Here is a 14939-nt window from a genome sequence, read left to right as displayed (position 1 = left end):
ATAATTACCAACACAGGAACATGTATCATACATCAAAATGAAGCTGGTCCTCTGTGGATCATATCCCTACTTCTCAACATAGTCACCTTCTCTCTCAATAGCAATGTTCCACCTTCGAATGAGAGCATGTATCCCTGCCAGGTAAAATTCTGTTGACTGTTCTTTGAACCACGTCTTCACTACAGTTTTCACTTCCTCGTCACTGGACTATCATCTCTTCGGCCCCATGAAAGAGGGTTTGAGAGGCAAACATTATTCCAGTGACAAGAAAGTGAAAACTGTAGTGAAGAAGTGGCTCAAAGAACAGTCAATAGAATTTTATAAGCCAGGGATACATGCTCTCATTCGAAAGTGGAACATTGCTATAAATTTGAACTATATATATATATATATATACATGTGTAACTATATATCTAATGTCCTGGTAGGATATAAAGATAGGTTATTTCCAATGAAGCACTCAACTTAAGTTCTGTGCTATCAACACTGTTGGATTCCAGGCTAATACCGAAATCCTGCTGAGGTAGAAAATCCTGGTTTCACAACGGTAAAACTATTGTATGTATTTAGTAAAGAGTAAAATATAATCCAAATCATAAGGTGAAGAAATACTTTAACATATCTTTAATGATTAGTTACAATTGTTTCTGTACCATAAACTTCATTTGGTTAGATTCCATGAAAGTATCTTAGTCAGTCTGTGAACTTTTCAGCTGACCCTTAGATTGCAACAGAAACATAAGAACAAAAGGATTGAAACTGTAGGAGACAATACATTATAGAATGTTGTTGAGAAATTACTACTCATAGGCCTTTCTTTTCTTTTTCCTTCCAGAAAAATTGCCTGTGGATGCCATGATTTAGATGAATACCCAATACTTGTGTACGAGGTACGTCACTGTGACAACTATTTGTCCGTTTATTGTTGGATTTTTTTGTTTGTTTTTGCCTTTGTTTTTTTTTTTTGTTTTGAACTTTAGTTATGTAATAGTATTGTCTTGTATTTTTTACTTGTTTCAGTCATGTGGTCATGTTTAGTCAAATAAATTGACCCACAGTACTAATTTTTGTTTTTAACACTGGTACTTATTCTATCAGTTTCTTTTTACCAAACTGCTAAGTTATGGGGACATAAACACACTAACATTAGTTTTCAAGCGATGTTGGAAGGACAACCACTGACACATACGCACACATACACACACATACACATACATATGATGGGCTTCTTTCAGTTTCCATCTACCAAATCCACTCACAAGGCTTTGGTTGGTCTGAGGCTCTTGTAGAAGACACTTGCTCAAGGTGCCACACAGAGGGACTGAACCCAGAACCACGTGGTTAGGAAGCAAAGTTCTTGCCACACAGCCACGCCTCTTTTTTATTCCATCATCTATTTTCTTGCAGTGTCATCTATGCGGCTGCTGTTTTTTTTTTTTTTTTTTTTCTTTATACCATAGCCACAAGGTCTGAAATTTTGTGGGGAGGGGCCTAGTCAATTACTTCAATCCCCAGTACTCGACTGGTACTTATTTTATTGACCCTGAAAGGATAAAAGGCAAAAACTAACCTTGGCAGAATTTGCTAGAAGAAACGTTGATAGACTTTCTTTTATTCTTTTACTTGTTTCAGTCATTTGACTGCGGCCATGCTGGAGCACCGCCTTTAGTTGAGCAAATCGACCCCAGGACTTATTCTTTGTAAGCCTAGTACTTATCAGTCTCTTTTTGCCGAACCACTAAGTTACGGGGACGTAAACACACCAGCATCGGTTGTCAAGCGATGTTGTGGGGGACAAACACAGACACACAAACATATACACACACACACATACACACACATACATATATATATATATATATATATACGATGGGCTTCTTTCAGTTTCCGTCTACCAAATCCACTCACAAGGCTTTGGTCGGCCCGAGACTATAGTAGAAGACACTTGGCCAAGGTGCCACGCAGTGGGAATGAACCCGGAACCATGTGGTTAGTAAGCAAGCTACTTACCACACAGCCACTCCTGTACCTTAATAATAATAATAATGATTTCAAATTATGATTGTTTTATTAATGTTTTCTTACAGGTCACTACTGGTCAGCTGGTTAACCGTTTCCTTGGACACTTTGGACTCATCTATGCTGTCTGCTGGTCAAATTCTGACAAGTTTCTATGTTCGGCCTCAGCTGATGGAACAGCCAGGTAATAACAACTTGTCAATGATATCATTTAATTTCAATTAACTTTAAATATAACAAAGAATTTAGTAAAATAACTTAGTTATCATTAAGCTAGTGTTAGGAACATAAATTGTGACTAAGGTTTGGTGGAAGATTTTAATTCAAAACTTATGAAAACAAGACATTTCTACTACAGAGTCAGAGGTGGTTTCAACCAGGTTGGTATTGAAAGGGTTAAAAGCACTTCTACATTTGGGCAGATGGACATTAGAAGAAGTTGGAAGGGTGTGGATAGAAGGAAATTTAGGTTATTATTTCTAGCATATAGAGTGACCACATTGGGGTCTCCTTCTCTCATGTCTTCTGCTGATTATTATTCTTCTTAACCCTTTTGTTACCCTATTTCTGTTGAGATGCTCCGTGTTTCTTTCAATTAGTTTTAAATATAACAAAGAATTTAGTGAAATGACTTAATTATCATTAAGCTAGTGTTAGCAACATAAATTGTGACTAAGGTCTGGGGGAAGATTTTGAAAACAAGACATTTGTACTACTGAGCCAGTTAAGTTGGGTTGGTATTGAAAAAGTTAACATCCACTTCTCCATGTTTGCTTAATCCTTTAGCTTTCAGATTATTCTATCAAATGTAATGCTTATTTATTCACATTATTTGGAATTAATTATGCATTATCTCCTAGCTTCAAGATTTCAATGATGAGGTTGTTTCTTCTTAGAATAACATTGTAAGGTAGGTATGAGAGGCCAGATCTGACTGATTTGAACATAAAACAGGTAGAATATTTTGGCCCAGCTGTGACTGATTTAAACAATAAAGGGTTAAGTCAGACAGAATTTGTAGATGCAGATGTTCTATGGCCAGATGCCCTTCCTGTCAGCAACTGTTTTTCTGTTTTACTTACTCACGCTCATTCCATTTCTCTTTCTCTTTATAGGGTCTGGGTTAATGAGAGATCTGACAGTAACGAGGTGGCGAAACTGCTGCCCCACCCAGCATACGTCTATTGTTGCAGCTTCCACGTGATGAATGGCAACTTAGTTGTGACGGGAGGCTATGATGAGATTATTCGAATTTGGGACATCAAAGGAGACTCAAAATATGGAGAGGTAATGTATGTTATGTGTTTGTGTGAATATATATATATGTACAGGGTGTCCCAAAAGTCAGTGATGGGTTTCAATGTTTTATAACTTCCTAAAATTCACAAATAAATGCATGAAATTTTGATGCAATATAAAGGACATAACAGAAATGGCTGTGTGGTAAGTAGCTTGCTTACCAACCACATGGTTCTGGGTTCATTCCCACTGTGTGGCACCTTGGGCAAGTGTCTTCTACTATAGTCTCAGGCCAACCAAAGCCTTGTGAGTGGATTTGGTAGATGGAAAACTGAAAAAAGCCCGTCGTACACATATATATATATATATATATATATATATATATATATATATATATATATATATATATATATGTGTGTGTGTGTGTGTGTGTATATATGTTTGTGTGTCTGTGTTTGTCCCCCCAACATCGCTTGACAACCGATGCTGGTGTGTTTACGTCCCCCATAACTTAGCGGTTTGACAAAAGATACTGATAGAATAAGTACTAGGCTTCCAAAGAATAAGTCCTGGGGTCGATTTGCTCGACTAAAGGCAGTGCTCCAGCATGGCCACAGTCAAAAGACTGAAACAAGTAAAAGAGAGAAAGTCAAATTTTGCAAACACCACTACATCACATGTGGAAAGTGGCATCGCTTAAATGCCAGCCCTTTTTGGCTACGCACGCCCGTGCCCTTTCCAAAACTTGCACCATAACACCCTCAAGAGTTTCAGACCCCACTTCTCCGATTTCTCTATTGATGTTCTCCTTCAGTTGCACCAGGGTCTCCGGTGCATACCTATATGAATATATATATATATATATATATATATATATATATATATATATATATATATATAATTTATATAAAGGGCATTACAAGGGGCTTCTTTCAGTTTCCATCTATCAAGTCCACTCACAAGACCTTGGTCAGCTTGAGGCTAAAGGAGAAGAAACTTGCCCAAGGTGCCATACAGTGGGACTGAACCCAGAACCATGTGGTTGGGACACAAGCTTCTTACCACACAGCCATGCCTGTGACTTTTTTTATATTTCTTCTAATCTTTTAGTACATGTCACCTTACTTACATCTTGCAATTTAGTGAAGGCGCGTGGCTTAGTGGTTAGGGCATTCAGCTCACAATTGTAACATCGTGAGTTCAATTCCCGGTGACGCATTTTGTCCTTGAGCAAGACATTTTATTTCACTTTGCTCCAGTCCGCTCAGCTGGCAAAAATGCATAGTACCTGTATTTTAAAGGGCCGGTCTTGTCACACTCTGTGTCATGCTGAATATCCCTGAGAACTACATTAGGGGTACACGTGTCTATGGAGTGCTTAGCCACTTGCACGTTAATTTCACGAGCAGGCTGTTCCGTTGATCATATCAGCTGGGACCCTCGTCGTTGTAACCGACGGAGTGCTCCCCCACATCTTGCAATCTACACAAACATCCATGGTCGTATCAAATCGCAAATGCTCTTACACAACAGCAATGTATTTTCATTCTTTTCTTCTTACGACAGCTGCAACAAGAGATCGAATCTCACAAGGGGTACATCAATGCCATCTGCTTCGACGAACTTGGTGAGAAAATGTACTCTGGCGATAGCGTCGGCATTCTTCTTGTATGGAATTGCTATGTCAATGACTCACAGAACGAAAAAGGTAACACAGCAGAGAGACACTAATTTTTGGCACTTAATAGGTTGTATATAATTACCTCCGCCAAGGAAGGAGGTTATGTTTTCATTGGCGTTGGTTTGTCCGTCTGTCCATCAAATAACTCAAAAAATTGTGGACGGTATTTAATGAAACTTGCAGAAAAAGTTGGTAACGACACAAGGAACAGATGATGAAATTTTGGTAGTGATCCATGAATTTTTATGGATTCTTGAAGGACTTTTCATTTGTTATATTTACTTTACATGAAGTATTACAATGGTACGTTCTTTGATTATCTCCCTTGAAAACACGGTCATCGTTTCCACGTAACCTATGGTGGTGTTGCTGTTTCCAAAGTTTATTTTCGTTTCTCTATTAGTAATTTTACTCGCGTATCTATCTTAAAATGAGCTGCTTCGCGGAGGTCTGCGCTCTCCGAGTGCTTTTCTAGTTTTATATACTCTTTTACTCTTCCCAGACGAGGCGTTGTGAGTGTTTATTGAGCGAAAACACCTAAAGCTCCACGTGGCTCCGGCAGGGGATGGTGGTGAACCCTGCTGTACTCTTCCACCACAACTTTCTCTCACTCTTTCTTCCTGTTTCTGTTGTGCCTGTAATTCAAAGGGTCAGCCTTGTCACTCTGTGTCATGCTGAATATCCCCTAGAACTACATTAAGGGTACATGTGTCTGTGGAGTGCTCAGCCACTTGCACGTTAATTTCACAAGCAGGCTGTTCCGTTGATCGGATCAACTGGAACCCTCGACGCCGTAAACCAGGAGTTTTCAAACTGTGGTCCGCGGACCACAGGGGGTCCGCAAGGACAAGACAGGGGGTCCATGGACAGCAAATACTTTTTATGAGCAATTTGATTTTATATATGTTTTTTAATCGAAATCTTTTAACTGACAATAAACCTATTTGTAAAATACTGTTAAATAAATAAATGTAAAAATATATGTTATTTTAAGCAAATATTTATGTATAAATTTCATAAGCATTTATAAGGGAGTCCCTAAGGTAAAGCCTGAAATATAAAGGGGTCTGCAAGTCAAAAAGTTTGAAAACCCCTGCCGTAAGCGATGGAGTGCCAACAACCAACAACAGTTTCAATTCCATTGCAAATTTAAAAAATAATAACATCCAGGGTTATTTTGCTAAGTTAATTCACTTCCAGTCACAGTAACATATTATATGATTTTAAAATTTCGTTTACTCTCTCTCTCTCTCTCTCTTTCTCTCTCTCTCTCTCATTCTCTTTCACTCTCTCATTTGCCCTCTCTCTCTCTCTCTATAGCATTCCAAAAAGACTGGACCTTGTTCCAAGACATCTCCATCCCTGACTTCCACGTGAGTAAACCCTTACAATAATATTCCTCTTCATTTCTTTCCCATACATTTTCCTTTGTTTACACAGATTAGGTAAAGGCACGTGGCTTAGTGGTTAGAGTATTCCACTCATAATCGTAAGGTCATGAGTTCAATTTCCAGCAATGTATTGTGCCCCTGAGCAAGACACTTTATTTCCTCAACCACCACCAACACCATCACCGTCATGACAACAACCACCACCACCACTACCAGCACCACTACCACACCATTATCATCACCACCTCAACAACCACCACCATCACCTCTACCAACCACTATCACAACAACAACCACCACCAACACCACCACGACCACCATCATTACAACCACGACCACGACCACCACCACCATTACAACCACCACTACCATGACCACCACCACCACCACCACCACCAGTCACTACATCAATCTGTTCCATTCTTACAGGGTATACCAATAAACTCCTTGACGTTACATTGCAGTGGACGGAGATTGCTCGTTCATTACCGTGACAGTGTGTTACGCATGATTAACCTGAGGATGTAAGTATATTAATAATAATCATTTCTACTTAGACGCACAAGGCCTGAGGGGTGGGGGACTAGTTTCATTACATCAACTGCAGTGCAGAATTGGTTTCTTTATTTTATTGACCCACGAAAGGATGAAAGGCGTAGGCTTGGTTGTGTGGTAAGATACTTGCTTCCCAACCACATGGTTCTGGGTTCAGTACAACTGTGTGGCACCTTTTTCATCCGAATCCATTCAGTTCGTGCCAGTCACAAGGCCAAACATCCCTGAAAGTTTCATCCGAATCCATTCAGCGGTTCTTGAGATATCTTGTCCACGGTCAAACAAACAAACAAACACGACTAAAAACAATACCTCTGCCTTCGCTAAGGCAGAGGTAAGAAGAAGATATTACAAAATCACCATCATCATCACTATCCCCCCATTCACCACCACCATTGTCACCAATCCCCCTTCCCCCATCACCACCACCAACATGCCTTTTTTATTACAGCACATCTGAATATATATGGTTATTTGTATCATCATCATCATCATCAGGTTACAGTGCCATCTCTTGTTCTAATCCACAGACTCCGTGTAATGCAGAAGTACATCGGAGCACTGAACTTCCGGAAACATCTCCAAAGCACACTGACTCCCTGTGGGAGCTACGTGTTGTCTGGGAGTGAGGACAACTATGTTTACGTCTGGAATACTGAGACAGGTGAGCATTTTATATGAAACAAAGGGGACACAAGGTTGTGTCCCTTATGTTGCTGCTGCTGCCTTATTTTTTTTGTTGTTGTTTCCCTCCCCCCCAAATAAGCCTAATCTACCAGACCCACGATTGAAAAGAACTGCACTGAGATCCAGTGTCTACTTTGGCATGGTTTCTACAGTTGGATACTTTTCCCTAATGATATATATTTATATGTAGGGCTGGGGACATGTAAAAGAGGCACCTGTTCCGGTGACACATAAAGGGCCCCCATGCTGGTGCACGTAAAGGGCATTCATATTAGTGGTGTATAGTAGGCACCCACTACACTCTCGGAGTGGTTGGCATTAGGAAGGGCATCCAACTGTAGAAAATATGCCAAATCAGATTGGAGCCTGGTGCAGCTCTCCAACTTACCAGCCTCAATCAAACTGTCTAACCCATACCAGCATGAAAAACAGATGTTAAATGATGATGATAACTGGTATATATATATATATATATATATATATATATCATCATCATCCTCATCGTTTAACGTTCGCTTTCCATGCTAGCATGGGTTGGACGATTTGACTGAGGACTGGTGAAACCAGAAGGCTGCACCAGGCTCCAATCTGATCTGGCAGAGTTTCGACAGCTGGATGCCCTTCCTAACGCCAACCACTCCGAGAGTGTAGTGGGTGCTTTTACGTGCCACCGGCACGAGGGACAGTCACACGGTACTGGCAACGGTCATGCTCAAAATGGTGTTTTTTACATGCTACTTGCACGGGTTTCAAATGTTGGCACAAGGCCAATAAGTTCGGGGGAGGGAGTAAATTGATTACATCAACCCCCAGTGGTGCTGTTTGTATTTTTATGTTGGTTTTGTTCTTTGTAATGTTTGCTGTTTTTATTCATTAATGTTTTGTTGTTTTCTTCTTCTTCCATTCTGATCCTTTCTATCAGGTGATCATGTTTATAAATATACATCAATGAATTACAAACAACCTGTCACTGGGATTGACTACCATCCGAAGGACCATATCGTGGCATTCTGCAGTCCTGGTAGAAACCAGCTTGTGTATCTCTATAAGTACATACCAACTGAAGGTAAGAAAAACAAAATGAAAAAATTGTGTTTTACTGGCAGGTATAGTGGCGGTGGTTATGGTGGGATCGATATTTGGTGTTCATAGTTTTCTTAATCCTCTAACTGCAGATAAATTTCTCCAAATTTCATTACCCTGAACTTTGGAAAGCAATTTTATATACCAATCTATCTTTTTTTATATACCAATCTATTTTTTTAGTTGAGATACATGAAGATTATTGAGGCAATGTTGCTTGCAGAAAATACCAGTTCTATTTTTCAGTAGATATCTAACATCATTCCTGGATTAGGATTAACCATGAAATTTAATTTTGCAGTTAAAGGGTTAAGTCAATATTTTCTGAGTTGAGGGAGATTTGGCTGTTATTTCTTGCATGTCACAGTCTCTCCCATTATCCCCTGACAACAGTAATAGCATATCTTGTTGTTTAGCCCTTGAACAGATCTGATCAGGCAGACTTATGTTCAGATGTGCTCCAACCACAGGCATCCCTTTCATCTGTATTTTTATTTTCTGACACTCTATCTCGGACCACCTTCTGTCTGATTTGTCTTTCACTTCTAAAAGCAGTAAAGTTTGAAATCATTGAGATTTTGTTGCTGTTTTTAGCAGACCCAGTTAGTTGCCACAGCAAGGCAGTGTCTTTTATCATGTTTTAACCCTTTTACTGCAGAAATCCGATGTATCCACTCAAAATTCCATTAGCAGTTTTATTCACCAATTTATCTTTTGTCGAGGAATGTCATGTTTGAAATTATTTTCTTGTTGAGACAGGTGAAGTTTATTGAGGCACCGTGACTTGCAGAAAATACCAATTCCATTTTTTGATAGACATTTAACATCATTCCTGGAATAACCATGAAATTTAATTTTGCAGTTAATGGGTTAAGTCAATATTTTCTGAGTTGAGGGAGATTTGGCTGCTATTTCTAGCAAATCAAGGACTAGGTTGTTTGATGTAATTAACTCTTTTACTGCAGAAATCAGACATATATACACTCAAAATTTCATTACTTTTGACTTCAGAAAGCAGTTTTATTTACCAATCTATCTTTCGTCAAGGAATGTCATTTTTGAAACTAATATTTTGAGATAGTTGAAGCTTATTGGGGTAACATGACTTGCAAAAAATACCGTTCTATTTTTTTGATAAATATTTAACATCATTGCTAGAATGTTCTATGCAGGGGTACTGTCTTGAAGGGTTTTTGTCAAACAAATTGACCCCAGGAATTACTTTTTTAAGCCTCGTACTTGTTCTAATAGCACCTATTATTGAACCCCAAGGTTACAGGGTCATAAACACATAATGACTGGTTGTCAAACAGTGATGGGGAACAAATGCAGGCACAAACACACACACACACACACACACACACACACAACGGGCTTCTTTCAGTTTCTGCCTACCAAAATCTTCCACAAGGCTTTGGTTAGCCCAAGGCTAAAGTAGAAGACACACAATGGGACTGAACCCGGAAGCATGTGGTTGAGAAGCCAGCTCCTTACCACGCAGCCACAAGTAAATTATATTAAATAATGGCTGAATTATTGTGTGTGAACAAAAAGTAAATTATGTTAAATAATGTGTAAATTAGTCTGTTTGAATAATGAATAAATATACGTGCTGCACCCTGTACAGGGTCACACATTGAGTTTGTGTCAGGATATTGAGTAGTTTTACTCTTTTTTTTTTTTTAAGTTAGTTTCACCAGCTCAAGGTAAGAACTTTGGCTTTTCCGTCCCTCATACTGCAGCTTCGAATGCAATATTTGGTTTCTTTGTTCGACAGTTACGAAACCTGAAGTCGTGGCACCTACTGCGAAGACACTCGTTACTTCCACCCCTCCAACTCCTACCACTCTCACCAGCAGGTAAGCCTTCTTTGTTTTTCATTTTCTATTACAACACCTGTGAATATATATGGTTCTTGGTATCATCATCATTTTCATTATCACAATCACCATCATCATCATAATTGGCATTTTCATCATCATCATCATCATTGTCATCATCATCATCATTATCATCACCGTCATCATCATCAGTCACCATCATCACTGTCACCATCATCATCATCGTCATCATCATCATTGTCATCATCATCATCGTCATCATCATCATCGTCATCATCATCATCGTCATCATCATCATCGTCATCATCATCATCATTGTTTTATCATCCACTTTTCCATGCTTGGATGGGTCAGTTAGACTTTATTAAGGCAGATTCCCTTTAACTGGATGCCCTTCCTGTCGCCATCCCTCCCCTGTTTCCCGATAAAGTGGTATTCCCCCATGGCCAGACATATTTTCACAGAAGATTGGAAATGGAGGATACCACTTGTGCTATGGTGGCACTCACTTATAGCTATCTCACTATATCAAGGCAAGGCGACAGTAACACACACACACATACATATGTATAATATATATATATAAGGTTAAGAAGGGTATTGGATTCAACCAAACCCAAAGATACAGGTAATACTGAGTAAGTGCTGTATACCAACTAGTTTTGCCCCTTTCGTTGTATCAACATGAGTGGGGAATATAACATTGGTCGTGTATTAGCGTGTGTATGTATAAAGAGAGAAAAGGATAAAGAGAACAATGGCAAAGTTAGAAATATATTTGATGGATAAAGTCTTACAGCTGTTTCAGGCAAAATCCAATGTATCCCTTCATCGGAGACAGAAATAGTAGAGGAATGGATTATACACACATAAAAATAGAACGTTGGATTCCAAAATGGAGGCAAACACCTTTCTCCATGTGATCAGCTTGAAAATTTGTTAAGATTCTGGGATATTATCCCACTCTTCTTAACATGAAACCAATGGTTGCCTTAACTCACAAATAAAGGACACACACATACACACACACACACACACACACATATGTAAATATCAAACGATGAGAATGAATGCTACACTTTGCATTGATGGATAAAGATTCATTTGTGTGTTAAGGCTACCATTGGTTTCATGCTATGGAATACTTCAACAATTATCTCATGGAACATCGGTGTTCATCTCCATAAATATACAATGATAGCCTTAATAGGAAAAGAAAGTATATATATATTCTTTTATTCTTTTACTTGTTTTAGTCATTTGACTGCGACCATGCTGGAGCACCGCCTTAAAGGGTTTTTAGCTGAAGAAAGCGACCCCAGGACTTATTCCTCGTAAGCCTAGTACTTATTCTATCGCTCTCTTTTACCAAACTGCTAAGTTACAGGGATGTAAACACACCAACATTGGTTGTCAAGCAATGGTGGGGGGGACAAGCACAGACACAAAGACACACACACATGAATATACACACACACATGAATATACACACACACACACACACACACACACACACACACATATATATATATATGTATGTATATACAACGGGCTTCTTTCAGCATCCATGTACCAAATCCACTTACAAGGTTTTGGTCGGCCCGAGGCTATAGTAGAAGACACTTGCCCAAGGTGCCACGCAGTAGGACTGAACCCAGAACCATTTGGTTGGGAATCAAGCTCCTTACGACACAGCCACTCCTGTGCCTATATATATATATATATATATATATATTTCTTTTTTCATGCAGAAATATAGCAATGACTGATAGGTTTGAAGAAAAAGATGGCTACCGCTTGGAAGACAGAATCCGCTACGAAAGGATCTTGAAGAAATTGAACTCTGTCTCTGTAAGTTTGTAACTGTTACCAATCTGTTTAACACAAGTTTTCTGAAATTATTGTTCATTCATCATCATTATCATCATCATCATCATCATCGTTTAACGTCCGCTTTCCATGCTAGCATGGGTTGGACGATTTGACTGAGGACTGGTGAAACCGGATGGCAGCACCAGGCTCCATTCTGATCTGGCAGAGTTTCTACAGCTGGATGCCCTTCCTAACGCCAACCACTCCGAGAGTGTAGTGGGTGCTTTTACGTGCCACCGGCACGAGGGCCAGTCTGGCGGTACTGGCAACGGCCATGCTCAAAATAATGCATTAATAAGTTTGAAGCACCAGATAAACTGTTTTTACGAGGGGCATCTGTTAACTTTTGAGATGTCTGTGTATAATATTTGTTTGTTTTCTTTTTCTGTCTAGGCATTGACACCCTCACTCTTCTCTCCACACATCCCAAAAATGCTGAACACATCAAAATTGAAGGAATCTTCTCTGACTGTACATCCGTACCCTTCCTTGAACGACACTGACAGAGACCTAAACAAGCTCTGTAAGTTAGCACACTTTCATCCTCATCATCAGCATCACCACCCTCAAGCCCTTGTGCCGGTGGCACGTTAGAAAATCATTCGAGCGAGGTCGTTGTCAGTGCCACTTGACTGGCTCCCATGCAGGTGGCACGTAAAAAACACCTTTTTGAGCGTGGCCGTTGCCAGTACCGTGTAACTGGCCCTCGTGCCGGTGGCACGTAAAAGCACCCACTACACTCTCGGAGTGGTTGGCGTTAGGAAGGGCATCCAGCTGTAGAAACTCTGCCAGATCAGATTGGAGCCTGGTGTAGCCATCTGGTTCACCAGTCCTCAGTCAGATATATAACTCCAATCTCCGTGAACTACAAAAGATAATCTTGATGGGTTCAGCCCATATACTATGGAAAACACTCTCCATCTAAAATGGAATAAATGTGGTGATAATTTTAGCATGTAGAGCAAAACAAAAGTGCCCTTGCTACTCTTGGCCTCCGGAGGATGCTTGGTACTAAGGCAGCTGAAATAAAGTTATAATGAAAGGAAACCATAAATGATGATAATAATAATAATAATAATAATAATAATAATAATAACAATTTTTTCCTTCTATCACCATAGCAATGAGTGTGGAACCAAGTACTAGTTGTGTTCAAGATGCCAGCCTGCTCCTTAACAGTAAATTGGCCCTTCCTCAAGTAAGTAAAACATTTATACCAGTTCACACACTCCTACAGAACCCCTATATGCATACACAGACAGACACACACACACACACACACACACACACACACACATGCACATACCCACAGAAGCACACATGTGCAGCCACTCGTTCACACATGTGCACACACATAAACCTCACACATACACATGCATACACACACACACACACACACACATACATACACTTCCACTTTCACACATACATACAAGAAATAGACCCTCACACTATCCTCTGGCACATACACTATTCAGGCACATTCATCCCTACCCAGAGACACACATAAGTGAAAATCCAATAAGGGTATCACTGAATAAAATTACTTTTGGAAGCGTCACCAGATTGGGTAGATTGATAGTGTGGGTACAGTGTACTACAGGTATCTATAACATGGGTACATTGTAATGTGGGTATTCTATGAAGTGGGTATATTGCATTGTGGGTGCACTAAGGCAGGGGTACATTGTTACATGGTACACTATGGCATGGGTACATTGTTACATCAATACATTGTAATGTGGGTATTCTATGATAAGAGTATATTATGACATGCATACATTGTAACATGGGTACTTTAAACATGGGTACATTGTTATATGGTACATTATGACATGGATACATTGTAATATGGGTACGTTGTAATATGGGTACATTGTAATGCGAGTATGTTGTAATATGGGTACACTGTGACATGAGTACATTGTAATATTGGTAATTGTAACATGGGATATACTATAACATGGGTATGTGTGACACACTGTAACATGTATACATAGGGTACACTATAGCAGGGTACACTATATACATGTTGCGATGTATCCTATGATACATGTGCACTCTGTAACAGGTTAATTAGGGCATGTTGTGACATAGGTACGTGGTGTATATAATAATAAAGCACACAGCAACGAAAGAGACAAGGGTATGTGTTGTGGCCTTCATCATTGTCTTTTCACAAACTCTTGTTTCTCTCTCTCTCTTTCGTTCTCTCTCTCTCTCTCTCTCCCTCTCTTTCGTTCTCTCACTTGTACTCAATCTTTCTTTCTTTTTGTTTGCAGGCAACTACTTCACTGGAAGGAAAAGAAGAAGAGGAGAGAAAGGACAGCAAGATGTGAGAAAAAAAGAGAGAGAGAGAGAGAGAGAGAGGAGTTGTAGGTGGGTTTGGGGAGGGGGAGGGGGGCAACAGAGACAGACAAGGGAAGGCTATTTTGTGCCAACATCTACAACGAATTCAAGAATTTTATTTCGCTTATCTGTTCCCATGGAATTTTCATATTGTTATACACACACACACACACACACACACACACACACACACACACACTCTGCCTTATCTTCGAAACGCCT

At 39.6% G+C, this 14939-nt stretch overlaps 1 protein-coding gene across 4 annotated transcripts in view; it reads left to right on the top strand.

Annotated features, from left to right (window-relative positions):
* Positions 1-14719, top strand: part of LOC106878450 (jouberin) — a 34426-nt gene extending 19707 nt beyond the window's left edge. The window contains exons 18-31 of one of the 4 annotated variants that reach the window (XM_089344676.1): positions 836-890; positions 2088-2203; positions 3135-3306; positions 4825-4966; positions 6260-6312; positions 6760-6854; positions 7416-7549; positions 8495-8638; positions 10433-10514; positions 11753-11830; positions 12248-12347; positions 12762-12891; positions 13490-13566; positions 14651-14719. In XM_089344676.1, coding sequence (XP_089200802.1) covers positions 836-890; positions 2088-2203; positions 3135-3306; positions 4825-4966; positions 6260-6312; positions 6760-6854; positions 7416-7549; positions 8495-8638; positions 10433-10514; positions 11753-11830; positions 12248-12347; positions 12762-12891; positions 13490-13566; positions 14651-14707 — 1435 coding nt within the window. In that variant the 3' untranslated portion in view covers positions 14708-14719. The remainder of the gene's footprint in view (positions 1-835; positions 891-2087; positions 2204-3134; positions 3307-4824; positions 4967-6259; positions 6313-6759; positions 6855-7415; positions 7550-8494; positions 8639-10432; positions 10515-11752; positions 11831-12247; positions 12348-12761; positions 12892-13489; positions 13567-14650) is intronic. The other 3 variants (XR_016238861.1, XM_089344677.1, XR_016238862.1) reach the window with 3 other exon arrangements.
* Positions 14720-14939: the final 220 nt, after the last annotated feature.

The sequence above is a fragment of the Octopus bimaculoides genome, chromosome 28 (assembly GCF_046866305.1).
Source record: "Octopus bimaculoides isolate indiv1 chromosome 28, ASM4686630v1, whole genome shotgun sequence".
Lineage (NCBI taxonomy): Eukaryota > Metazoa > Mollusca > Cephalopoda > Octopoda > Octopodidae > Octopus > Octopus bimaculoides.
This window is presented reverse-complemented; position numbering and strand designations above follow the sequence as displayed.